This window comes from Oncorhynchus clarkii, chromosome 10 (genome assembly GCF_045791955.1).
Source record: "Oncorhynchus clarkii lewisi isolate Uvic-CL-2024 chromosome 10, UVic_Ocla_1.0, whole genome shotgun sequence".
NCBI lineage: Eukaryota > Metazoa > Chordata > Actinopteri > Salmoniformes > Salmonidae > Oncorhynchus > Oncorhynchus clarkii.
In genome coordinates, this window is record NC_092156.1 from 30,378,749 (window position 1) to 30,405,605 (window position 26,857).

At 44.1% G+C, this 26,857-nt stretch overlaps 2 protein-coding genes and 1 pseudogene across 3 annotated transcripts in view; 2 read left to right on the forward strand and 1 right to left on the reverse strand.

Moving 5' to 3' along the window:
• The window catches only part of LOC139418256 (clathrin heavy chain 1-like), a 46,922-nt gene extending 24,570 nt beyond the window's left edge, over positions 1 to 22,352 (forward strand). Inside the window, exons 7-31 of one of the 2 annotated variants that reach the window (XM_071167572.1) lie at positions 2,337 to 2,534; positions 3,170 to 3,370; positions 3,919 to 4,071; positions 4,382 to 4,504; positions 5,165 to 5,302; positions 5,476 to 5,640; positions 6,471 to 6,651; positions 7,157 to 7,320; positions 9,270 to 9,395; positions 9,573 to 9,715; positions 9,912 to 10,146; positions 10,387 to 10,509; positions 10,737 to 10,882; positions 11,188 to 11,371; positions 11,564 to 11,756; positions 11,991 to 12,148; positions 12,329 to 12,601; positions 12,976 to 13,293; positions 13,488 to 13,619; positions 13,776 to 13,886; positions 14,088 to 14,258; positions 14,567 to 14,788; positions 18,192 to 18,212; positions 20,132 to 20,207; positions 20,949 to 22,352. In XM_071167572.1, coding sequence (XP_071023673.1) covers positions 2,337 to 2,534; positions 3,170 to 3,370; positions 3,919 to 4,071; positions 4,382 to 4,504; positions 5,165 to 5,302; positions 5,476 to 5,640; positions 6,471 to 6,651; positions 7,157 to 7,320; positions 9,270 to 9,395; positions 9,573 to 9,715; positions 9,912 to 10,146; positions 10,387 to 10,509; positions 10,737 to 10,882; positions 11,188 to 11,371; positions 11,564 to 11,756; positions 11,991 to 12,148; positions 12,329 to 12,601; positions 12,976 to 13,293; positions 13,488 to 13,619; positions 13,776 to 13,886; positions 14,088 to 14,258; positions 14,567 to 14,788; positions 18,192 to 18,212; positions 20,132 to 20,207; positions 20,949 to 21,085 — 4,092 coding nt within the window. In that variant the 3' untranslated portion in view covers positions 21,086 to 22,352. The remainder of the gene's footprint in view (positions 1 to 2,336; positions 2,535 to 3,169; positions 3,371 to 3,918; positions 4,072 to 4,381; positions 4,505 to 5,164; positions 5,303 to 5,475; positions 5,641 to 6,470; positions 6,652 to 7,156; positions 7,321 to 9,269; positions 9,396 to 9,572; positions 9,716 to 9,911; positions 10,147 to 10,386; positions 10,510 to 10,736; positions 10,883 to 11,187; positions 11,372 to 11,563; positions 11,757 to 11,990; positions 12,149 to 12,328; positions 12,602 to 12,975; positions 13,294 to 13,487; positions 13,620 to 13,775; positions 13,887 to 14,087; positions 14,259 to 14,566; positions 14,789 to 18,191; positions 18,213 to 20,131; positions 20,208 to 20,948) is intronic. The other variant, XM_071167573.1, reaches the window with a different exon arrangement.
• A 1,537-nt stretch (positions 22,353 to 23,889) lies between these two features.
• LOC139419206 (peptidyl-tRNA hydrolase 2, mitochondrial-like) lies at positions 23,890 to 24,503 on the reverse strand (annotated as a pseudogene).
• Positions 24,504 to 24,523: 20 nt separating this feature from the next.
• Positions 24,524 to 26,857, forward strand: part of LOC139418257 (vacuole membrane protein 1-like) — a 107,215-nt gene continuing 104,881 nt past the window's right edge. The window contains exon 1 of the mRNA XM_071167577.1: positions 24,524 to 24,635. The gene's annotated coding sequence lies outside the window, so the exon portion shown is untranslated. The remainder of the gene's footprint in view (positions 24,636 to 26,857) is intronic.

A 26,857-nucleotide genomic window follows, 5' to 3' on the forward strand; every position in this document is an offset into this window, starting at 1 on the left:
ACTGGCAGGGTATGGCTTCTAAACAGTACAGTGGTTGGGCTACAGCCTCCACTTGACTAGGGCTCAGGTGAATGAATGGCATTGGACATATTTAGGCCTAATCCTCTTCTTGTCAGTGGAATGTTTGATAATTGAATGAATTTGCTTCCCTTTGGCTGCTGAAGATGTAGCCACGCTAACTGGAGTTGTAATGGAGCAACATAGTAGTCTTGTGTAGTTTGATTGGTCATTAGTTGGAATGAATTGGAATGTCTTAAGAGCATAATGCTTTGGTAATAGGGATGCCTGCTGGTTAAGCAGGTCCCTACAGTCCTTTTCTTCTCCATCGTGTCCCACACAGGGAGCTGTAGGGCTCACATCTCCTCTGTGTGTAGCGTGCGCCGTCCGTCCGTGTCCAAGATGCTGCATCTGCAGCCTGGCGCTGGCTGACCTTGATGGAGGAATCCCTGCAAAAAGCTGCACAAAGCTGCCCTTCATAAATTGGAGAGATAAAATAGTAAAGTGAGAGCGAAAGAGGGAGAAAAAAAGCCACTACCCCTCTCAGCAGGACATGATGTTGAGTGGGAGGCACCAATCCTCTTACTGCTGACTGGCTGGGAGGAGAGGCTCTCTGTCAGCCAATCACAGCCCCTAGAGTCACCCCGCATCACAGGACTCTGTCAGCTTTGTCGTCAGTCACAACTGTGTGTGTTTGATTCAAGGCCACTGTAACACCGATACTACGGCTCGTCTCATTCATTGGCAGCTCAGTGTCTGAGGTCTATTTTTTTTAGATGTGGTTGTCCTAATGATATAAAAAGGGTTTTCTTGGTTGAGGGCCAAGATGTGGTGACTTCCACTCTGTCAGAACCAGTTGTGGATGGTAGTGGATGATGTCAGAGCTCTCTGTAGTATAAGGGTTTGACTCACAGCTCATCCCCTCCTGCCCCTAGGTCGCTTTCTCTGCAGCCTCTCCCTCCTCCCCTACACACACACTCTCTCTGTGGTAGAGAGGGCATATCTACACTAAGAGCGCCATTGTATTTTTTCTTTCCCTCCATCCCACCCACCCTTTATTGGCCCACCCATATTATTTGGGGATGTGGTCTCTGACCCCTCCTCTCTAAGTGAAGGGGAGAATGGGGTGCAGTCATGCCTGTTAACAGCTGTGGCCTGCTGGGCTTATCACAGGGCCCCTCTCCTCTCCCCTAGTCCCCCCTATAGAGCCTCTCCCACCAGAGGCACACCATACACTGACACACTAATGATGTATTTATTACCATACCAGCCCCTACCCACAACCTGCCTCAATGCCCCCGCAACAAATTAGTGTTTAGCCCAATATGCCCTGATTGCCCTCAACGTATTTCAATTATGTTTTATCTCCGTGCTCAAAGAAGTAAAACGGTGTGTGCTTCAATGTGCTTGCCGGAATATATGTGACGCAGCGGAGTCTATGGTGCACTATGCAGCGTCTGTCATAGATGGTTGTCACTGAGTGCACTCGCGCTGTGACGCTGATGGCGTTTGACAGGCCCTGAATCGTCTGCCTGTTAGTGAGACTACTACAGACTGAGGCCATTTCAAAGTGGTCCATTCAGGGCTCTTGTTATATATTTGCCCCCCACCTCCCCCCCTCTGACCTCACTGTCCCTCTCCCCTCTGATTGGTTGCTTGTCATTTAGAGTATTCTTTGAACAATGTGGCCAGCTGGTGCCTAACTGGGTTGATGCAGGAGAAGTACAAAAAGTGAACAAATTAACGGTTAGCTAGCGCCATCTCTCCAGCAGAAAGCAGACAACCCTCTCTCTCCCTCCCTCGTTCCCCTCCACACATGTCTGTGTCCTTTGTTTACTTGTGAAGTTTTAGCTTGGATTGCCTCTGGCCTGCCATTCACTGTCCTGTCTGTCAGTTACCTGATCTGGAGTATATACTTTCGTCTGTCAATGGGAACAGTGTGTAAGAACAGAGGCCATTGTAGCTAGTTAGTAGATACAGCCCCCTGTCAACAAGTTAGAGCAGTAAACACTAGTGAGATGGTAGAGCGCAATGTTGTTGATTTAATTTCTCCAGTCATGTGACAGTAGTTCTTAAGTTGCATTTTTAAGTAGTTCTCAAGCTTTTTTGTGACCCTATAAATACTTCAGATTTTTCCTTAATTCAACAAAGGCCACAATCCACTCTTAATCTGCAACCCACAAGTAGAGACTTGCTATGACCCACAGATCCAACCTACCATTTGAAAAATGATACTAAGCAATACCTTTGACATCTGTGAAATGTCCCCTCAGGTTCCCCCTGTGCTGTGTCTAGGATAATGTCCAGAGACTCTTCTCTCTGTGTGTCTCTGTCTCCAGGTTCTGTCAGTGTGTGTGGAGGAGGAGAACATCATCCCCTACATCACCAATGTGCTGCAGAACCCAGACCTGGCCCTGCGCATGGCCGTCCGTAACAACCTGGCCGGGGCCGAGGAGCTGTTCGCGCGCAAGTTCAACAACCTGTTTGCCGGCGGAAACTACTCTGAAGCTGCCAAGGTGGCCGCCAACGCACCAAAGGTAACGAACACATCAACGGTACAAGGTCTCCCTCCAGGGGTGAGCTGATCACATCACTGTGATGTAATTTAACTGTCTAGTTTTTCCTGATTACTATGAATATGACCCTTAATTAATTACATTATGAGTGAAATGTTTTTCCTTCCAATAAATATTAATGACAAGTAAACAGCTGCTCAGCCAATGAGTCAGCGTGACGTCACATGAGGTAGTGGCAAGCCTTTTTGAAACGGTCTGTTTGAGGTGGGTTTTTGAAGTGTTTTATAAAAATTTAAAAATGCTTTGGCCACATGAGTGTATTTTAAAAGTGAGATTTTCACTGGACAGTTTAAAGTTTTGATATCTACATCTTTACAACCAAAGTGCATTTCCTTCCATTTGTTCTTGTCTTGTAATGTCAATACACTACAAAAGTGAATAATGGGTAATTTGATCACTGGAGTCTATAGTGTAGATATGCAAATCAGACTGTTCTAATGAGCGTGTCCCCAGCATGTACAATATGTCACTATGTGCAGTATGTTTTTTAGCAAAACCCTCTCCAAAACATATCAGCAGTATCTCTGTCTGTGTGTGTGTATAAACTGCAGCTGACCCCTCCACACTTCTTGTTCCGTCTCTGCTCTCTCCTCCAGGGCATCCTGCGTACTCCAGACACCATCCGTAAGTTCCAGAGTGTGCCAGCCCAGCCGGGCCAGACCTCTCCCCTGCTGCAGTACTTTGGCATCCTGCTGGACCAGGGCCAGCTCAACAAGTTTGAGTCTCTGGAGCTGTGCAGGCCCGTCCTACAGCAGGGACGCAAGCAGCTGCTGGAGAAGTGGCTCAAAGAGGACAAGGTGTGACTGTGTGTCAGACAAAGGGGGGAGAGATGGGACCTTCTATAGGAAGAGGTCTTTCCTAAACTGTGTGTCTGTCCATGTTGATAACAACCCAGATGACTGGGAAGATAATCATTTCTAAGATGAGTTTGTTTTGCTGAGCATTTAAATCCTTTTTTGCCCCTCCTTCAAAGCATGCTTGGCAATATTAGCATCTCCTTTGTCAGTCTCAATATTTCCCCCCAGAGCTTTCTGCTTCACACTAATTGTGAATATTAAAATGTGTTAACCCAACACCTGATGGTAATTACGCACATTCCAAACATAACGTTTCAGCAGTGTTTTCTCATTCGGGTCGTTTACCTGTCGGGCACAGGAGGTTGGTGGCACCTTAATTGGGGAGGACGAGCTTGTGGTAATGGCTGGAGCAGAATATGTGGAATGGTATTAAACATGGTTTGATGCCATTTCATTGACTCTGTTCCAGCCATTATGAGCCGTCCTCCCCTCAGGAGCCTCCACTGCTCTAGGGTAGTTGTGGTGAAACCTACTTTGTCCCTTATTAGCTGGAGTGTTCTGAGGAGCTGGGGGACCTGGTGAAGTCAGTGGACCCCACCCTGGCTCTCTCCGTCTACCTGAGGGCCAATGTACCCAACAAGGTCATCCAGTGCTTCGCTGAGACCGGACAGTTCCCCAAGATAGTCCTGTACGCCAAGAAGGTACGTTGTCACTCTGAGACAGAGCTTCGTTGCTGTTCTTGTTTCCTTTCCTTGGTTTGGTTTCCTCATGACACAGTTGAGGAAGTGGATGAGCTGTGTCTTAGTATCCAGAGGGGTGCTTTAGAAAGGGGCTGGGGCCTAATGGGGTTTGCAAGGAGGGTTTTTGCTTTTGTTAGCTAGATGCTTGATGTGTGAATGAAAAGTATGTCATACGACAATTTAAAAAAAAAATTGGTGGGGGTATGTAATATTACAAATATGCATGTTGAGGAGCGGGATGGTGTAACTGTTGCTCTTCCTGTGTCTGTAGGTGGGCTACACTCCAGACTGGATCTTCCTGCTGAGGAACGTGATGAGGATCAGTCCAGAACAGGGCCTGCAGTTCTCCCAGATGCTGGTCCAGGACGAGGAGCCTCTGGCTGACATCACACAGGTTGGTAGGAGGGATGGATGGAGGGGGAGGAGGAACAGGGGAGGGAGAGATGAGAGGTGGAGGAACGTTTAGGATAGAGGGGATGAGGCCCCTCGACTAGAGCATGCTATCTCATCTATGTCATTTACGCTCCACTATTATGTTCCTCCTGTCTGGACTTGACAGGACTGTCTGCTCTGAACTCTCATTGCTCTGAGAGTTCAGTTTGCCTGGTACAATGGAACCAATGGTACAATGGAACCAATCGATTAGTCCCAATATTGCAAGCACAGAGCTCAACCACACGTTTCTAAATACCGGGGTCACGATAATACAGAGTTTCACGCAGAAAAATAAGATGGAACACATAAGAGATCTTGCTGCGTTTTGTAAAGCAGATCTAATCTGCCAGGTAATGTAATTTCTGTTTGGCGTCAGACAAATGTTTTGCTTCAGGTGCACTTTTCCACTCAGATGAGAATTGTCTATCAGCATACAGCGCTCTGACTCTGTAGCTTTTCTCCAGAGTTGCATAGAAAACACAGGTGAAATGGTTTAAAACGCATATATTTAACGTTTTGAAAAGGCAGATTTCTGAACTGTAATGCAACCCCTGAACACTGTGTAGTGGCTGTCTTATGTTGACCGTTGTTCCTTTCTCTCTGTCCCCTGTCTGTTCAGATCGTGGATGTCTTTATGGAGTATAACCTGATCCAGCAGTGTACCTCCTTCCTATTGGACGCCCTGAAAAACAACAGGCCTTCTGAGGGGCCGCTGCAGACACGCCTTCTGGAGATGAACCTCATGCACGCCCCACAGGTTCTCTCTCTCTCACACACACACACCCACACACACACACACACACACACACACACAGAGGGAGCGCTTACATTTTGAGAATATGCCAATTTAATATTTGTTTGCGCTCAAAGCAAACGTGACTAAGTGACATTCACACGTTAACACTGTTCTATTCTTATCCTTCTCTGTAGGTTGCTGATGCCATCCTGGGCAACCAGATGTTCACCAACTACGACCGTGCCCACATAGCCCAGCTGTGTGAGAAGGCTGGTCTGCTGCAGAGAGCTTTAGAGCACTACACTGACTTGTACGACATCAAACGGGCCGTGGTGCACACACACCTTCTCAACCCAGAGGTAGTAACCCTACAAATTCTACAGGCACCCCCCTCAAAGCCCTCTATGACAGTAGTACTCAGGCCACTCCCCTCTATGTGCCAGCTTGTGTGTGAAAAAACAACCAGATTACATTAGTTTCAATTAAATTCTAAATCATTAATTTGATTTAGACTTTTAGGACCCTTGTATGTATAAATAAAAAAATATGTAAAAATGTATTTGATGAAGGATTGAATTTGGCCTTACCTGCTAAAAAAATGTATAAAAAGGAGGCATGTTTGAAAGTGTCCTATCAGAAGCTCTGGAAATTATTATTTTTGTTACCCATATTTAACCCCCTTTTTGAGGGGCACCTAAGTATTTCCATATACTGTACTTCCATAAAATCTTAACTGGTACTGGCCTACCTTCAGATGAGTCCCGTGCTGCTCGTGTTGGTCGTAGAGCAGAACTGATTAAAAGTGGGGTCATATTAGTTTGTAGGCCAAACCGTTCAGACCGTTCTGAACCCTGGCTAGATGAACATGACTGTATGTATTTCCTCATGACATTATCTAGCTCTGCTGCTGCTTCTACCTCTGTGCCTCCTGTCTTTTTCTCCTGTCTTTTTCTCCTGTCTTAATTCAAAGGGGCTTTGTTTTTGATTAGCCAGTAATCAGACATTACCAGTAAATATTAAATACACTAAAGTTTTAAAAGAATAACATGTTATATTATAAACCTTTTATAAAATGTTATGTAACGATTATAATGTTTTATTATTAGCTGTGTACAAGGTTGTGACAACGTGCAAATAGTAGAAGGTGTGAATGGCAAAGGGAAAATAAATTCTTTCTCTCTCTCCTTAGTGGCTGGTGAACTTCTTTGGCTCCCTCTCAGTGGAGGACTCTCTGGAGTGCCTGAGGGCCATGTTGTCTGCCAACATCCGTCAGAACCTGCAGATCTGTGTCCAGGTGGCTTCCAAGTACCACGAGCAGCTCTCCACCAACTCTCTAACGGAGCTCTTCGAGTCCTTCAAGAGTTTCGAGGGTGAGACACACAGCCACACTATTTCACACTTATGCTTCATAGATCACTCTCTTCCAGCAATCAGCTAAGTAGGCCTGAGGCAACAGGGTCTGTCCATAGGCTCTGTAGAATGTCCTGGAGTGGAGGGGTGGCCACTAGGACAGGCTGCTGGACCTCTTTAAGCCCAGGGTAGACTAGATAGGAGATAGCCAATCATAATGGAGGTACAGCTCAATAAACTAGATGAGACCCTGTTTTCAATTGTCCAAATAACTTTACAAACATGGAGCCTGAAGTGTGATGTACATTTAATTAAACCAGGGGTGATGAGATGGCAACAGTAGCCATCCGCTCCGGTCTCTTGGGGTACAGTTGCCAGCCACCTTATTGTAATCACTGTTCTATATTCCAGCCAATGGCTCACAATTGAACTTGACTGGATGTCCTGACATGTCAGACTGGCATGGTGTCTGGTACTGTATTTCCTCTTGACTGACATTGTCTCCATGGTGATGCTTTGTCACAGGTCTGTTCTACTTCCTGGGTTCCATTGTTAACTTCAGCCAGGACCTAGAGGTCCACTTCAAGTACATCCAGGCAGCCTGCAAGACGGGACAGATCAAAGAGGTGGAGAGGATCTGCAGAGAGAGCAACTGCTACGACCCCGAACGAGTCAAGAACTTCCTCAAGGTAAAAGATGGAGGGAGAAGGTATCTAGAGGGAGATGAAATGCAATGGACTAAACATACTCTTGTTTTTTTCCCCCTCCTATCTTTCTTTAGTTTAACTTTATTCTATTCTTTCATTCTCACACTCTCGTCTGTCCTTATCATTTATTTTGAAATTGTATTGAATTTAAATGACAATCTGACCTTCTGTCCATCTTATGAATACGTAGATGTGCCTGCTAACACTAGCATTCGTGAAAAGCTTTTATTTAGCCTTCATTGGTAAGAAGTTCCTGATGGCAGTTCTCTTGTGCTTTTCCCTGTTGTCTGTGGAATGGCAGGACATGTACCAGGTAAATCTATCCCCGAGTACAGGACTCCCTCCCTATTTTAGTTTCACCGCCACCCCTGACTTACTTCTAGAGATACAGGATTAAACCTGGGATTTGTATGACGAGTACAATGACACAACCCGTTAATGTACCCAAAAACCATTCATCCATGATGGGGTGCACCAAACTCTGTCTGTCCAAACAAGTCCAAAACCTGCAGTTTTACAGTTAGCTGAGCTACTAGCAACAGGGTGTTGTGAGTGTACTTATTTTTGGATTCGTAACTGTGCATATACAGTGGGGCGGCAGGTAGCCTGGTGGTTAGAGCTTTGGACTTGTAACCGAAGGTTGCAAGATCGAATCCCTGAGCTGACAAGGTAAAAATCTGTCGTTCTGCCCCTGAAGAAGGCGGTTAACCCACTGTTCCTAGGCCGTCATTGAAAATAAGAATTTGTTCTTGCATAGTTAAATAAAGGTAAAATACAAATATATATATACCTAGCTGTTATCTGAGCTGTAGTCAAGTTAGGTTTTGGTGTTGCAGTTCTGTTATCCGTATGTAAGGTCTAGCCAGCACAAATGAATTCAAGTAAGCATGGCTATTGTGGTGCATTTACATTTGTTTTCCTATGTGAATGGATTCAGAAACTAAATTAAAGTCTTCCAGACAACCTGGTATGCCCACATACTGTAACAGTCTTCCTGGCTGTGCAAGAGGAGTCAATGGGCCTGAGTCCCAAATAGCACCTCATGCCCTATATAGTGCATGGGCCCTGGTCAACAGTAGTGCACTCTGTGGGGAATAGCGTGACATTTGGGATGGAACCATATAGTTTCAACAACATGCTAAAGCTAGATGTATTTTTGGTGGCAGACCCTTGGAGTGCTCTACAGGGCTGTGAGGTACTCAATCCCAGTGTATTAATCCTGTAGGAGTGTTGATGGCAGTCAGCCAGTGATCACACACACACAACACGCACAGGAAACGCAACCGCAAAATACGCACTGTGTTGAGGGTCTACTGTTGTGGGCTCCAGTAGTGGGAGTGTGTGGCAGTACCTCAATAGTACCTGCAGAGGGAGACTTACGTCGGTGTACATGTGTGAGTGAGCTGTACTTGGCTTAGATCATTTTCTTGTTTCTTTCCTTTTTTGCCTCTCTGTCCATACTAGTAAACAATGTTTTCAATACCTAACCATCTTGTAATATCTCAAAACGTGACTCTTTCCATTTGTCGTCGTAGTTGAAACATTTTTGTTTTCCTCGATTGTGAAATTTTTCAAATCACATGAGCAGGATCATTTTAAACTGGAAAATGAAATCCCAATTTCATATTCAGTGATTCTAATATTTATTTTGTCATTGTACATTAGTGGTTGTATGAGCCCAACAAGATTACAGTCAAACCTCTAGCTTTTTTTTAAACTATTTGCTTAATTTTGAGCTACTTTCTTAAACATCTACACATTCAGGTAGTAACAACAAAAAACACTCAACTTTAACACTTGCCATTACGATCCGTGGTTAAACCCAACCCTTACATGTCAGGTTTGGCTGTGGTCATTGGTGGGCTCTGATCAGATGTTCCGTCTCATAACGATGTCGTGCTAACCTTGGCCCCTGCTCTGTGATTGGACAGGAGGCCAAGCTGACCGACCAGCTCCCACTCATCATTGTGTGTGACCGCTTCGACTTTGTCCATGACCTGGTCCTCTACCTGTACCGTAACAACCTGCAGAAATACATTGAGATCTATGTGCAGAAAGTAAGTGAACGTGGTCACACACTTTTGCTCAAACACACACACTGTCAAGCATTCTAGTTGTCAAAATGTAGAAACTTTTAAGCAAGATATCACTAAGTTTCATGTTCACCTAAACTAGTGCAGACTCTAGATAATTGCCCACAGTGAAAATGCCAAGAATATTGACGTGTGTGTTAGGTGAACCCCAGCCGTCTACCAGTGGTGATTGGAGGGCTTCTGGACGTGGACTGTTCTGAGGACGTCATTAAGAGTCTGATCCTGGTGGTCAGAGGACAGTTCTCCACTGATGAACTGGTGGCTGAGGTGGAGAAGAGGAACCGGTACAACGCAACCCTTTTTCATCAGATGGCAGAAAGAAACTACTAGTTAGAAGGGTTAATTGTAGCTGTTATAGCACCCCAACCTTTTTAAACACTGTGGTATCATGAAATAAAGTATTACTTACTTAGTATTTTTTTATACTAGCTGTGATATCAGCATCCGTAGTTGTCAGCAGGCTCATCTCCCTCTCCTCAGACTGAAGCTTCTCCTCCCCTGGCTGGAGGCCCGTATCCATGAGGGCTGTGAGGAGCCCGCTACCCACAATGCCCTGGCCAAGATCTACATCGACAGCAACAACAACCCCGAGCGCTTCCTGCGTGAGAACCCCTACTACGACAGCCGCGTGGTGGGCAAGTACTGCGAGAAGAGGGACCCCCACCTGGCCTGCGTTGCCTACGAGAGAGGACAGTGTGACCAGGAACTCATCAACGTCAGTAGCTTCTCCCTTCCTCTTCTTATAGGAAGTAGTTTCATATAGGTTAGAATGTAGGTCTAACTAAAAACATATGAGTGTACATTTTAATTCTCTGCATTGCTATGCATTAATATTAACTGACATTCTTTGTTTACAACAGCAATACTGGGAATAGCCTACATATGCAAGTACTGTTTCAGAATGTGAGGTGAGAGCCTAGTGGACGAACAGTGTGCACGCTTTGTTTCCTGTCAGGTGTGCAATGAGAACTCCCTGTTCAAGAGTCTGTCTCGCTACCTGGTCCGTCGCAGAGACCCGGACCTGTGGGCCAGCGTGCTGCTGGAGAGCAACCCCTTCAGAAGACCACTCATTGACCAGGTAGGTAGTTCCCATACACACCAGTCTGGACCAGCTCTGAACCAGTATTGGGATCAATTCCATTCTCAATTCAGTCAATCTTCAATAAAGGTTTTTCAATTTAAGAACAAACTCATTGAGCTACTGGAGAAGATCGTACTGTATAACTCAGCATTCAGTGAGCCTTCTGAATTGACCCAAACATCTACTCATGACCATATCGAAATCTATTTTCCCCTCCCTGTCAGGTGGTGCAGACAGCCCTGTCTGAGACCCAGGACCCAGAGGAGGTGTCAGTCACAGTAAAGGCCTTCATGACTGCAGACTTGCCCAACGAACTCATTGAGCTGTTGGAGAAGATCGTACTGGATAACTCTGTCTTCAGTGAACACAGGTAACAGAGCTACTAGAGCTCTGATACCTGTGCTCACTGTAGGCTGGGCTGTCCATTGTGTGTTTTCTCTCTAGTTCACTTCCGCCATCTTTTTTATACTTTTCCAAATCAATCAAATCAAACTTCATTGAAAATGCATTTAAAATCGCAACACACTCTACAGTAAATGTAACTTGACACATACAATTGTAAACTTAACAAAGCTTTACATATACAATTGCTCATCTTTACAGCTTGATTTCCGGGATGATTTGTGATTATTTGGTGTTTTAAGTGTTGATTCTGGGGGTTGTTTATTTATTCAGAAACCTGCAGAACCTGCTGATCTTGACGGCCATCAAGGCAGACCGGACCCGTGTGATGGAGTACATCAACCGCCTGGACAACTATGACGCCCCAGACATTGCCAACATTGCCATCAGCAACGAGCTCTTCGAGGAGGCCTTTGCTATCTTCAGGAAGTTTGACGTCAACACCTCTGCCGTGCAGGTGAGATGAACCCTGACCCTCCCTCCAACACCATGTGGTATTCATATCACCCTAACACCATTTCAATCTCTTGAATATGGAGGTCTCAATGCCAGCAGACTTGTAGAGCTTCCATTCCCCTTCTCCTTACCTTCAACATGATTGATAGTGTCTGACTTCCTGTCATGGTATAATGTTGTCTCTTCTCGCCAGGTTCTCATTGAGCACATTGGGAATCTGGATCGAGCCTATGAGTTTGCCGAGCGCTGCAACGAGCCAGCTGTGTGGAGCCAGCTGGCCAAGGCTCAGCTGCAGAAGGGCCTGGTCAAGGAGGCTATCGACTCCTACATCAAGGCTGACGACCCCTCTGCCTACATGGAGGTGGTACAGGCCGCCGACCAGAGTGGTAAAGATGGTGGGGCCGGCTTTAGCTGGGATAGGGGGTGGCAGGATGGGCTGATGGGCATTATAATGTGTAAAATCTCCCAATGTCAGCGAATACATGTCCTCAGTGTGGGATTTGTCCAGCTGTTTTTGGTGACTTTATGTAATCATCAGCGGCTCACTGACTGACCTGAGGATTTGAAGTAGTGTAACCTCCCAGCTGACTGTAATGGTTGTTCTGGTGTGTGTGTGTCAGGTAACTGGGAGGACCTGGTGAAGTTCCTTCAGATGGCCCGTAAGAAGGCCCGGGAGTCCTACGTGGAGACAGAGCTCATCTTCGCCCTGGCCAAGACCAACCGCCTGGCTGAGCTGGAGGAGTTCATCAATGGACCCAACAACGCCCACATCCAACAGGTACTGTTACTGTAATCCAGACTGATGTATTTAACAGTACAGGTTATTGTATTCCAAGTCAATGAGAAACAAACAGTGATGTTCCGTCCTAGTTCACCAGGAACTGATTTTCTATGTTGTCGCAGACAACTCCCTATGTAAGACATTGATTGACATTCATACTCTTTCCTGCTCACGAAGGTCGGCGACCGCTGTTACGACGAGAAAATGTACGATGCGGCCAAGTTACTGTACAACAACGTGTCCAACTTTGGCCGTCTGGCGTCCACCCTGGTGCACCTCGGGGAGTACCAGGCGGCTGTGGACGGGGCCCGCAAGGCCAACAGCACTAGGACCTGGAAGGAGGTGTGCTTTGCCTGCGTGGATGGAAAGGAGTTCCGGCTGGCACAGATGTGTGGCCTCCACATCGTGGTGCATGCTGACGAACTGGAGGAGCTTATCAACTACTACCAGGTAAGACACACACACACAGCCCACTTTGTCTCAATGTACCTTATCCTCCTTGCTGCTAGATGCTGGCACAGTTTGTATGAAATTTGTATTTTCTCTAGTCAACATGAAAAGTTTGTATTTAGTCCACCTTTCGAACCTCTCAATGCTTTACCCTCCCCCCTCCCTTCCTCTCTCTCCCCCCTCCCTTCCTCTCTCCCCCCTCCCTTCCTCTCTCCCCCCTCCCTTCCTCTCTGTCTCTCTGTCTCTCTGTCTCTCTGTCTCTCTGTCTCTCTGTCTCTCTGTCTCTCTGTCTCTCTCTGTCTCTCTCTGTCTCTCTCTGTCTCTCTCTGTCTCTCTCTGTCTCTCTCTGTCTCTCTCTCTGTGTGTGTGTTCAGGACCGTGCTTACTTTGAGGAGCTGATCACCATGCTGGAGGCAGCCCTGGGGCTGGAACGGGCGCACATGGGTATGTTCACCGAGCTGGCCATCCTCTACTCCAAATTCAAACCCCAGAAGATGAGGGAGCACCTGGAGCTCTTCTGGTCCAGAGTCAACATTCCAAAGGTTCTGCGGGCGGCGGAGGAGGCCCACCTGTGGGCGGAGCTGGTGTTCCTGTACGATAAGTACGAGGAGTTTGACAATGCCATCATCACCATGATGAACCACCCCACCGACGCCTGGAAGGAGGGCCAGTTCAAAGACATCATCACCAAGGTAACCCAATCAGTAATGTTTGTCTATAATGACATCATCAAGGTAGCAGTCATTGCTGTATATGATCTATTATGACAAAGCTCGATTTGATGTGATATTGGTAAGTGTATATTTTAAAGTACATTGAAACATCTCAATACACTTGTAATACATGACAATATCTCTCCTTTTATCCCTTTCCTGTGACTGTGTAGGTGGCCAACGTGGAGCTGTATTACAAAGCAACTCAGTTCTATTTGGAGTTCAAGCCGTTGTTACTGAATGACTTGCTCATAGTGCTGTCCCCCAGACTGGACCACTCCCGTGCTGTCAACTTCTTCAGCAAGGTAAGACGAGCTCTGTCCCCTCCGATCTGCCAACACAGGTGTGACACCTGTTGTAGTTGTTAATCAAAGACTGTGACGTGCATTTCTATGTACAGTGCACTCTGCTTATAGTGAATGCAGTTCTAGTAATCAACGGTGTGTGTGTGTGTGGTCCAGGTGAAACAGCTGCCCCTGGTCAAGCCCTACCTGCGCTCTGTACAGAACCACAACAACAAGTCTGTCAATGAAGCACTTACCAACCTCTTCATCACAGAGGAGGACTATCAGGTTTGTGGTCACATTGTCAAACAATGAAGACAGACACATTTGTTTTACCCTGACTAGGTTTAATATGGGTTTGGGAAGCTGGCCCTATGACCGTTCGAGTACCTTGTTTACGTGAAAACAAAGTTGTTTTTTTTACACCTCATTGAACAACAGTTACTCATCCACCCATCCTTTCTTCCTTCCCTCTTTCTGTGGACTCAGGCTCTGAGGACCTCTATAGATGCCTATGACAACTTTGACAACATCTCGCTTGCCCAGCGCTTGGAGAAACACGAGCTGATTGAGTTCAGGAGGATCGCTGCCTACCTCTTCAAGGGAAACAACCGCTGGAAACAGAGTGTGGAGCTCTGCAAGAAGGACAAACTCTACAAGGTACTCATTCATTCTCTTCTCCTTACCCAGGCCTGTTTCTCCTCTGACTTTCATTATATTGTCATTGAACCTATTTGGTTAGTAGAGAGAGGAGGATAATGGGAAATGTAGTAGATTGCCATTTTGTCTGGTAAGACTAGTGTTTATGGGTAGGGTTAGTGGTCAAAATCCCATTGTGGAGTGAAGGCTTTCTCGCATGACCAGGATACATACCAGACAGTGGCTTGGTGCCAAGTTCCTAACAAACACACAGCATCAAGTCACCGCTCCTGATCTTGAACCTCCATCTTGTTTCCATCTTCCTCCAGGATGCCATGCAGTACGCGTCAGAGTCCAAGGATACAGAGTTGGCTGAGGAGCTACTGGGCTGGTTCCTGACCGAGGACAAAAAGGAGTGCTTTGCCGCCTGCCTCTTCACCTGTTATGACCTGCTGAGGCCAGACGTGGTGCTGGAGACGGCCTGGAAGCACAACATCATGGACTTCTCCATGCCCTACTTCATCCAGGTCATGAGAGAGTATCTCTTCAAGGTGGGTTGGCTGTCTGGACATGGCTATGTCATGTTGAGTGGGCTAAACCAAACCAAGCATGGTGGTTCTATTCTACACGTCCAAGGATGTTGTTCATTAGGGCATCCAACAGAATTTCAGTTGTGGCTAATGAACACAACCCAGGTCTGCTTTCAGTGGGAGTAGAGTGAACTATCCCCTAGACATTGATCTAGGGTCAGTTTGACATTTCTAGCCCCAAATGGTTAGGATTGGGTGAAAGTAAGCTCATCCTAAATGCCACTTTTACACAAAGCCCTTTCCAAACACGTTGTGCAGTGATCTTCTGTTGCTCAGTCAAATGCTTTTAGCAGTTACCCACTTTTGAAAAGGCATTTAACTATTCAGTAGCACAATGCCTTATTTTTATATGGCAAGTTGCTACCAGAGATTCATCAATGATCATATTAGAACTCAGTCCAGCAGTCTTGACTTTGCAGCAGAGTGTGTGGCATCATATAAATAGATTTACTAGAATCAGTATAATAGAATAATTGTATTTATGTGGAGTGCCAATAGTCCTCATACTCTATACAGAAAGACAGTTATTTATTTTGTTTCTATCAACTTGCCTTTTCTTTTTAGTGCCTTGTTTCTTCTGTCTGAGTTTGATAGAAGCTAAACAAACCTCTCAGCTGCTTTTCCTTATACTCATGTCATTTGTTTGTTTCCCCTCTTTTGTTCACCATTTTACAGCTTTTTGTTAACCTTTTTCCATATAAAAGACAGTAATTGCTCTTTTGTTTAATGCTGACTAAATGTTACTGTACTCAACAGATTACAGACAATGGGTACAGTACAAGTGTTGTGTTAATGCATTGTTTCAAGGTGGTGGACCCTCTGAATATGAATGACAAGAAAACAAACTATTGGAGTCTATAGAGAGGAACTCAAGATGTTTAGTTCCTCTCTCTAGTGTCCAGTAGTTTGTTTTCTTGTCATTGATATTCAGTGCCAAGTAAGTGGAGCTCGTCATTGGATGCTGCGTGACTGCATGTGGGACTGCTGTGACTGAACAAGAGTCAGCATGTGCCTGTCTACTCTGCACACCTCACATACATACATACATACATACATACATACATACATACATACATACATACATACATACAAAAAATATAAAGCTCTGTTTACATATGAATGTTAACATATTATAACATGAATGAAAATTACATATGTTAACAAAAAAGATTGGTAAATGTTGAATTAAAATGGAAATGACTAAAAGTAACTCCACTACATGTAACTGTTATTCTTACATACATACATACATACATACATACATACATACATACAGTTGAAGTCGGAGGTTTACATACACCTTAGCCAAATACATTTAAACTCAGTTTTTCACCATTCCTGACATTTTAATCCTAGTAAAAATTCCCTGTCTTAGATCAGTTAGGATCACCTTCATTTTAAGAATGTGAATGATTTCTTTGAGCTTTTATTTCTTTCATCACATTCCCAGTGGGTCAGAAGTTTACATACGCTCACTTATTATTTTGGTAGCATTGCTTTTAAAATTGTTTAACTTGGGTCAAACGTTTCAGGTAGCCTTCCACAAGCTTCCCACAATAAGTTGGGTGAATTTTGTCCCATTCCTCCTGACAGAGCTGGTGTAACTGAGTCAGGTTTGTAGGCCTCCTTGCTTGTACACGCTTTCTCAGTTCTGCCCACAAATTTTACGGGATTGAGGTCAGGGCTTTGTGATGGCCACTCCAATACCTTGACTGACTTGTCCTTAAGCCATTTTGCCACAACTTTGGTAGTATGCTTGGGGTCATTGTCCATTTGGAAGACCCATTTGTGAACAAGCTTTAACTTCCTGACTGATGTCTTGATATGTTGCCTCAATAGATCCACATAATTTTCCTTTCCTAATGATGCCATCTATTTTGTGAAGTGCACCAATCCCTCATGCAGCTAAGCACCCCCACAACATGATGCTGCCACCCCCATGCTTCACGGTTGGGATGGTGTTCTTTGGCTTGCAAGCATCCCCCTTTTTCCTCCAAACATAACGATGGCCATTATGGCCAAACAGTTCAATTTTTATTTCATCAGACCAGATAACATTTCTCCAAAATTTACGATCTTTGTCCCCATGTGCAGTTGCAAACCGTAGTCTGGCTTTTTTATGGCGGTTTTGGAGCAGTGTCTACCGTGCTGAGCGGCCTTTCAGGTTATGTCGATATAGGACTCATTTTACTGTGGATATAGATATTTTGTACCCGTTTCCTCCAGCATCTTCACAAGGTCCTTTGCTGTTGTTCTGTGATTGATTTACACTTTTCAAACCAAAGTACATTCATCTCTAGGAGACCGAACGCGTCTCCTTCCTGAGTGGTATGACGGCTGCGTGGTCCCATGGTGTTTATACTTGCGTACTATTGTTTGTACAGATGAACGTGGTACCTTCAGGCTTTTAGTTTATCCTTGGAAGCAATTTCCAGACTTGTGGAGGTCTACAATTTTTTTCTGAGGTCTTGGCTGATTTCTTTTGATTTTCCCATGATGTCAAGCAGAGAGGCACTGAGTTTGAAGGTAGGCCTTGAAATACATCCACAGGTACACCTCCAATTTATTCAAATGATGTCAATTAGCCTATCAGAAGCTATGACATCATTTTCTGGAATTTTCCAAGCTGTTTAAAGGCACAGTCAATTTAGTGTATGTAAACTTCTGACCCACTGGAATTGTGATTTAAGTGAAATAATCTGTCTGAACAATTACTTGTCATGCACAATGTAGATGTCCTAACCAGCTTGCCAAAACTGTAGTTTGTTAACAAGAAATTTGTGGAGGGGTTGAAAAATTAGGTTAAATGACTCCAACCTAAGTGTATGTAAACTTCCGACTTCAACTATACATACACACACACATATTATATGGCTTTGAACGGAATAGTAGTCCAGCAGTTCTCTAGTCTAGCCAATGACATAGAGAACACAAGTTCTACCATATGTCTATCAATAGATCAGGACTAATGCAGTCTATACTGCTCTGCTCTCAATAGTAGTTTAGTGACTCAGAGTTGAGTTGACCGGAACCTATAGCCTACTAAATGGAAAACAGTTAAATATTTTACTAGCAGCTGTATTTTTATGCATGCAAATGTGGTAGGTTAATCATTGTAGCGAGGTCTCGCTATCTTCAAAACAATAGTTCTTAGGATAGAAACAATAGTTTAACAATTAAACTAGAGAAATTCAAGGCATTTCAGAGGAATGCCAGACTACCTTTTTGACAGGAGTGTTAGTTTTTTATTTTCTTCTACTGTGTGGATATTTGTATTCTGTCTCAGCCTGCTCTCTCCCGGTCTCTGCACTATGGTAAACTGATTTCTTATTTTCTAAGCTGCGCTTCTTGAATTCCCTTCCAGGTTGATGCAATTAAGGAAAAGGTGAAAGTCTATTCCTATATTCCATCTCTCTCTTGCTGTTTCGTTCATTAATTTAGCCTGGAGCACTGCTACCTCAGGAATCTGCATGCATTTTATTTTAATTCTCCCATATGTCAGTTACACTGCTTTTCCACACACACACACACACACACACACAGTAGTGCCTTCTCAACTGAACTCTCTCCGACTGGGCAGCAGAGCACTCTAGTAGATCTGTAGTTACTCACCAATGACAACCCTTAGTCTGAGGAAGTCTGTCAATGATGCCAGTCTGCCATTGGTTCCCAGTCCTGACCCTTGAACCCACAATGACCTTAAAGTGCTTTTGATGCCCCAAGAGTGTTAATTTTGTAGAATAAATAACACCCATTAATGAACTCAATCTTGAAGCTTCTGATTGCTGGCATATAGCTAAGACCCCCTCTCAAAATAGACTGCAAACCAGTTGAAAGACTGCATTTAACCATAGTACTAAAACTGTAAGCCAAGAAATGCATTGTATGATCAAAATTTGTGAAGCGAATGCACTTTAAGGTGGAAAGTAGCATAGTGCTTAGAGCGTTTGGCCAAGCCGACAAGGTGAGAAATGAAATGTCTGCCCTTGAACAATGCACTTAACGTAATTATTTTCAGGGGCACCGTACTACTATGGCTGCACCTATCTGGTGGGGGGTTTTTCTTCTCCAGAAATTAAGTAGTGATGAAATTATATATTTCTCATGACTGAGTTCATTCTCATATTGAAGTCTTGACAGTGAAATACAACTTGTGCTGCAGCACTAGAGGCAGAGAAAATAAAATCTGTCCTTGTTAATTCATGTTGCACGGGCAGTAGCTGAAAAGTGCATTCCTTCACAGACCTTACCACTGTATCCGAGAGAGTATGTATGTTTTGTATGAAAAACGGGTAATGGTACCTGCACTTTGGGAAATATTCTCTGGTTTTAATATATGCATGTGATTGAGCACCTGCCAATGAGAATCTAGCGTCAGAGTCTCTAGGAGACATTGATGTTGTCGGCTGTGCCTTGCTGTTGGTTGATGGGCCTTGAGTGGCTGGACTACGAATCATCCCGGGCTTTGACTCCCTCTGCGCTTCAGTACTTTTGCCTCTTTTTCATGCACATTAATTTAACCAATTGTAACACCACTACTGTAGCATGTTCTCCTTTTAATGACGCCTCTGTTGGAAGAGATTTACTCATTATTTTTAATGTTCTTTACAAGAAGTATGGAGGGAACTGGACCCACTTTCAGCACAGAAAGATAGTGAGAAGTTTTTTAATAGCGCAAAATGCATCTTGCCTCTTACTGCAACTTTTAAACGCAATTACGTTTTCTTCCTAACAACTTTTGGAAATCTGCTTCTGCTATGCTTAAGGTCACTCATTGGAGTTACAGTAGACTGATATTGCTGAGCTAAAACTAAACATGTTTGATTTAAGGGAAAGGGTGAAAAAGTCCTAGATAAATCCTAGAAAAAATACCGCCTGACAGTTAACATCGCTACATTAAAATAGCTCAGAGATGAAAGGTCAAGTGTTGATCATGAAATGTTGTACTCCTGTTGCATACTTGATATGGGTTTGGTTCTCTGCACACATAGCAATGTTAATCTATACTGAAAACATCACTTCAAGACTGGCTGAATGGAGGGACCAAATTTCATTGAAAGTATTTTTCCTCACATCTTAATGGTCATCTCATATTTCTTCACTAGTTTTAAATGTGTGACGAAGGGGCAGCTCACAGCAGCCTTGTATGTGTTGCAAAGAATAATCACCTAGAACAGTCCTATCCATCAACATATATTAAATGACTAAAGGAAAGAACAGTTAATGAATGCTTTTCCAGCATGTCTTCTTCCGGCCTACCTGCTTGTAGCTGTTTATCATCGTGTTCTTTCTGACCTCTTCCAGGTGGACAAGCTGGAGACCTCGGAGTCCCTAAGGAAAGAAGAGGAGCAGGCGACAGAGACACAACCCATCGTCTATGGTAAGTGCCTCATGCATCATTCACAGCCAAGAATCTGACACGGCCAATGAGAACAGCCATTCACGCCAACTCACTCAAACAGTGAAGATGACTCGTAACCCAGCCTTTTGTGCTCTAAGTAGTAAAGGTTTTTAATAGTGACAAGTTTGTTGATATTGGTGACATGCATGTGGCTGTCCCTGTTTTGATATTGTCATTTCTAAGGAATATTCGTATAGTCTGCTGTACCTGCGCCAAAACTCTGGTATTTCTCATCCTAATAGGTCCTGATAACTTAGTAAATGGTGAGCAAACATGTTTTCAGCACTTATGTCAATAACTGATCAACACTCGCTTTCTCGTGGCTCTCTTGTCCCTCTGCAGCAGACAGGCTGTAGACTTGTGAACAATGCATCTAGGCTTCCGTGTGGGCCAGTGGCTACTGCCTCTGACCTCGGAACACTTATGGCAGACAGCATGGGTTTGAATCCGGCCCGCTGCCCTTTGACTCAATCTCTTCAACCTGTCTTCACTCTACAGTCTGCTGTTCAAAAGAAAAATCATTCAAATAAAAAATAACAGTTTCCTTGGCACTCTGGAATGTTAAGAGTTGAGCTGTGGCTTGTGTTCCATGTTAAAAGATACGTTTAAATATTCAAATCAATCGGCATCAAATGATTTGAATCAGTAAATTAATCGAATCTGAATAGATTCTAATCTTTGGTGTTAGCCCAAAATGTGAAATGCCTCTCTTTCCTCCAGGCACACCCCAGCTTATGCTGACTGCTGGCCCAAGCGTGCCCGTGCCCCCCCAGCAGGCCTATGGCTACGGTTACCAGGCTCCTGCAGGCTACCCCCAGGCACCTCAGGCCCAACCAGGCTTTGGCTACGGCATGTAAAGGTCTCCTGGCAAGCCCTGGAGCCCATCCATCTCTCTCAGCTCAGTCCTTCACTAGGCTTTTACCATCTTCTCACAACATTTAGTGGATTCAAACAAGCAGTTTTTTTTATGTTTTTGTTTTCCTTAAAAAAAAAACTCATGAAGGACATTTCTGTTGTCAAAGAAAAAGATTGGATCACAATTATTATAATTTTTCACATTCCATTATATTTACTAGATGCCATTTAAAAAAAAATGGGGAATGGTTTATGTACAATGAGGGGGCTTGTGGGAAGAGAGTCCTCTTCTTAATTAAAAGGTATGTTGTGAAGCATCTGATTTGCACTCTGTAGTGAAGAAACTAATGTAGAATCTCTTCATTTTGATATGTGTGAGCAGCTTGTTCTATCAGTCTGTAAAATGCATTTAATTATTGTATATTCAGAAAGGGAAAAAAGCTACAATGTTCTTCTATATTTGAACATGACTGCCGCTTCCATGACCCACAAACTAGTAACACTATGTACAAATACCAGTAATGACCTACACAGGGTTAAAGGGGTTGTGTAGCTCTAGAGAGATTATTTTAAGATGCATTCAGACATGATTTCCATCCTTCCCAAGCCTATGCAGGCTCTCCAGTTAGTCATTGAGTCAGACCGTGCGTAGAGGGACCGTGCGTCTCACTCAGCTGCGTGTAAGACACTTTACTTTCCTCATGCTGTAAAGTGCTCGTGGGACTATTCTATTTGGAGGGATTGATTACGAGAATTAAAGAAGCTCTGTTCTTCAGTTCAGTCAGACATGTGTGTTACTTTCCCCCCTCCCCTTGTGCTGCGGTTGGTATATGCTGGATATCGTGGTGTTCTAGGTCACTGTTCTTGATTGTACAGAAGAGGATATAAAACCTAATAGCCTTGATGTCCTGCCAGGTTTTCTTTGTGTGGCCAAAATGGTACCCTATTTCCTATATAGTGCACTACTTTTGACCAGGGCCCATAAAAATTATACTGCACTATGCAGGAAATAGGGTGCCATTTGGGACTCAGAACCTATATTTGTCTGATCTAATTGAAGAAACTGGTAATTGTGTTTTTATCAAAGGCTTGTGTGTGTGTATACAAAGAAAATCATTAACTCTCCCTCTACCCTATACTCTCAAAACAAATGACTAGATTTAAGCGTGCACTCAAATAGTTGATTGTGCAGGATCTGGATCATGATGATGAATGAAACAGCAGTTTCCTTTTCCACATAAAATAAAGGCTTCTTGTTTGTCAAGAAAAGTCTGGTCGGGTCTCTTGTTCCCTTCTCAACCTTGTTTTATCGTCATGTTTGTAAGGATGATAGACTAACACGTCGGCCATGCACAGGTGTCAATGATTTGTGGCGATTCAACATTTAGAATGGCCAGGGAATTCATTGAAAATGACAGCAGTCCTATTGCGTCGGCCGTGCACGGCCAACGTTAGTTGGTCTACCTTCACTCTTATGAACCTTTTATCAAGGCATCCTTTAGGGAAAATCCATATCACTATGGATTTTTGCCTGTCAAATGAGGGATGTATTAGTGTTTTTAAATGCAAGCTCAGGTGGGTTTGGGGGTAGTTTAAGTACAAGTGCACATTCTAAACACAAGATGTAGGCCTATTGGGTCTGGGTATCAGTTCTGCTAGGATGACATGGTTGTAACTCCAAGTCAATCACACTTCTGTGAAATGAAACTGTCCACTTAGGAAGCAACACTGACAAATTTCACATGCTGTTGTGCAAATGGAATAGACAACAGGTGGAAATTATAGGCAATTAGCAAGACACCCCCAATAAAGGAGTGGTTCTGCAGGTGGTGACCACAGACCACTTCTCAGTTCCTATGCTTCCTGGCTGATGTTTTGGTCACTTTTGAATGCTGGCGGTGCTTTCATTCTAGTGGTAGCATGAGACTGAGTCTACAACCCACACACGTGGCTCAGGTAGTGCAGCTCATCCAGGATCGGACATCAATGCGAGCTGTGGTAAGAAGGTTTGGTGTGTCTGTCAGTGTAGTGTCCAGAGCATGGAGGCACTACCAGGAGACAGGCCAGTACATCAGGAGACGTTCTGCTGCCTGCAACATCCTCCAGCATAACCGGTTTGGCGGTGGGTCAGTCATGGTGTGGGGTGGCATTTCTTTGGGGGGGCGCACAGCCCTCCATGTGCTCGCCAGAGGTAGCCTGACTGCCATTAGGTACCGAGATGATCCTCAGACCCCTTGTGAGACCATATGCTGGTGCGGTTGGCCCTGGGTTCCTCCTAATGTAAGACAATGCTAGACCTCATGTGGCTGGAGTGTGTCAGCAGTTCCTGCAAGAGGAAGGCATTGATGCTATGAACTGGCCCGCCCGTTCCCCAAACCTGAATCCAATTGAGCACATCTGGGACATCATGTCTCGCTCCATCCACCAACACCACGTTGCACCACAGACTGTCAGGAGCATGCCCAGGCGTTGTAGGGAGGTCATACAGGCACGTGGAGGCCACACACACTACTGAGCCTCATTTTGACTTGTTTTAAGGACGTTGCATCAGCCTGTAGTGTGGTTTTCCACTTTAATTTTGAGTGCGACTCCAAATCCAGACCTCCATGGGTTGATAAATTTGATTTCCATTGATAATTTGTGGGATTTTGTTGTCAGCACATTCAACTATGTAAAGAAAAAAGTATTTCATTCATTCAGATCTAGGATGTTATTTTAGTGTTCCCTTTATTTTTTTGAGCAGTGTATATACATAGTTCCCAGGTGACCACTTCTCTGAACCAGGATTATCCTACTTCCAATACAGTCAAGTGTCCACGAGATCAGCTGATTCAGGGCCTACTCCCAGCACAGTAAGGGACCCTGGTGCTATCTGTGTCCTCCCTGCATCTTGGAGCAGAAAGACCTACTTTGGCATGGGTTAGCAGTTCTATCAGACTGTCCTCATACGGGGCTTTAACAACGATTTCGGCTGTCCACAGTACTCCCATTGCATCAGTAGCTCGGGGTTTCTACGCTGGACCTGCTTGTAGGCTGACAGCGGCTTGTGAGCACTGGGCTGCCACTTTCCCCATATCCATTTTCAGTTCTGATCGGACCACCAGAATCATTTTGAACTCCTCTCCCATGAAGCTGGCGTCTGCTTCGCTCCCACTGCCGTTCCCCATCGCTGCTCCGATCCCGTAAGTGCCTGCCTAGGCGAAGTCCACAGCCCACTCCTTCCAATATTCAAATGACTACCTGGCCGTACAGGGAATACATTTTGATACTGGTCAAACCATTACTTAGAAAAACCCGTCGATATTCACTTATTATTAGTGAATATCGACGGAGTATTTGAGTTGTGTCGTTTCACGCGTATCTACCCTCTCATTGGCTAGAATGGTCCCACCTGATCTGGCTTCCGTATTTAAAGGACATGTCTTTCCCTTGTTAGAGAGGTCACTCGACCATCTTGTCAATATAATAAATAATCTTTGATCAAATAAAATACAGGTCTGTTTCCTGTGCGTCAGGCTGCGGCTTTTGACAGTTCGAGTGAAAAAGGAGAAGGTAAGGGGACTGACTATTTGTTCGGTTGATGTCTTTTCATTGTCGTGGTGTTTAACAGTAGTAGCATAACATTAGGCCAAATAGTCTATCCATATTTGACATTAGGCTATCCTCTATCAGCATGTATTTGTAAAATGCTAGTTTACTGACGCGTTCCAGGTTGTCAAGCATATAAGGTTAATGATATTGCTACAACCTAATAATATTTTATTTTGAGCCGCTGTAATTTTGACCGAGTCCTTGATGAATGAAAATGGTCTAGTGTCTGGTGGAAAAACATGCTTTCGTAACAGTAGGATCTGATTAATTAATGCCATCGTGTATGAATGAAGCTAGGTTAGTGTGAATTAAAGGTGATGTGGATTTGATGGTGTGGGGAAAACAAAACGAATCTATTCTATTGCATATTTGTATTCTCTATAATCCACCTTGCATCTACTTACTGGTCTGTTTTGTTCAGGGTCAATTTGTTAATTTCTTGACTTTTCCTTGAGGATCTTTTGCTGGCTATCTGAATAATTTATTCTCTAGAGGTGCTAGCTGCCAAATAAAAAGTGATCTATGGTGCGATTGAGGCTATAAAAATGTACTCTTTAAAAAGGGGTAGCAACTCCTGTCCTGACAGAATGTTGGGTTATAGCTTGAGAGCAAGGTCACATTCTTGGTGCTTTGAAAAAACCTTTATCAAGCTTCAGTCATACAACAGGTCATTGATATTGTCACACATTCGTTTTATTTTTGTCCTTCTGTACAGAGCTTGTCTGACAGCTGCTCTCAATTCAGAGTTACATTCAATAGCTTTAGAGCTCAATGGGTGTCATGTTTTTACAAAGTTAACATTTGTCATTGATTTAGATTATGGATGTAGGCCTATTACAATGGCATGCAATGCATTAGTATTGCATTATAATACAATTGTAGAAACCCCCCTGCCTTATCACTTATTGGGTGCCTCACTCCTACAGGTCTTCCCTTTAGTCATTATATGGTTCGTTTGTTAATGTAACGTTTTGTTTAATATAGATTTATTAAGTGAGAAGTAAGCTTTGGTCTGAAGCTGAAAAATAAAATCCACATGAGCATCAAAATGCCTTCTTCACCTATGCTCTGCCAAGGTTTTCCAGCACACAGCTTTTACAGACTACAGTAGCTGTTTAGGATTAAAATCTTCACAAACAGCCTAATTCATACTTAGAGGTGCTGCTCCCACAATGTGATTTGTACTGCATACAAGGTAAAGTATTGGATTCCTTACGGAATACACTAAGACATTATCCCTTTCCATGCTCTCTTTAATTATATGAAAGCAAACTTAGTTTTTATACTTACAAGACCACCGGCTTGATTGAGTGAACTGGTTTGTCTTGTAGTAATGTGGTGCCTGCCTGTATTTCCTTAAACCTTTATTTTAGCTATACATGTCATTGTGAAAAATGATATATTTCAGAATTCCATTTGTCAACATAACAGGTGTTGGACACAGTCACTCAGATCTATAGAGCTGGTCTGTGTTCCCCATTTCTGTAACCGTTAGCTTACCCGTGTAAAATGGAAATAAGCTTAGAACCACTTTTGCAAACAGTCCTGATTTATCGATTGCTGTGCTGATCAATGGACAGTTCATTACATATTCATTTGACAGAGGTTGTCTAAAGTTATGTTTGTATTTCTTTTTGCAATAAAGATGGTGACGCTACAATAATATACATGTACAATAGGTTGGGCATGGAAGCGAGCGCACCCATAACCACCAGGAACCGCAGACACACTGCTCACAGCCTGAAACTACCCATAACCACCAGGACTAGCAGACACACCGCTCACAGCCTGAAACTACCCATAACCACCAGGACCAGCAGACACACTGCTCACAGCCTGAAACTACCCATAACCACCAGGACTAGCAGACACACGGCTCACAGCCTGAAACTACCCATAACCACCAGGACCAGCAGACACACGGCTCACAGCCTGAAACTACCCATAACCACCAGGACCAGCAGACACACTGCTCACAGCCTGAAACTACCCATAACCACCAGGACCAGCAGACACACTGCTCACAGCCTGAAACTACCCATAACCACCAGACACACCGCTCACAGCCTGAAACTACCCATAACCACCAGACACACCGCTCACAGCCTGAAACTACCCATAACCACCAGGACCAGCAGACACACAACATAAATAACTAAACACAAAACATACAATAATCACAT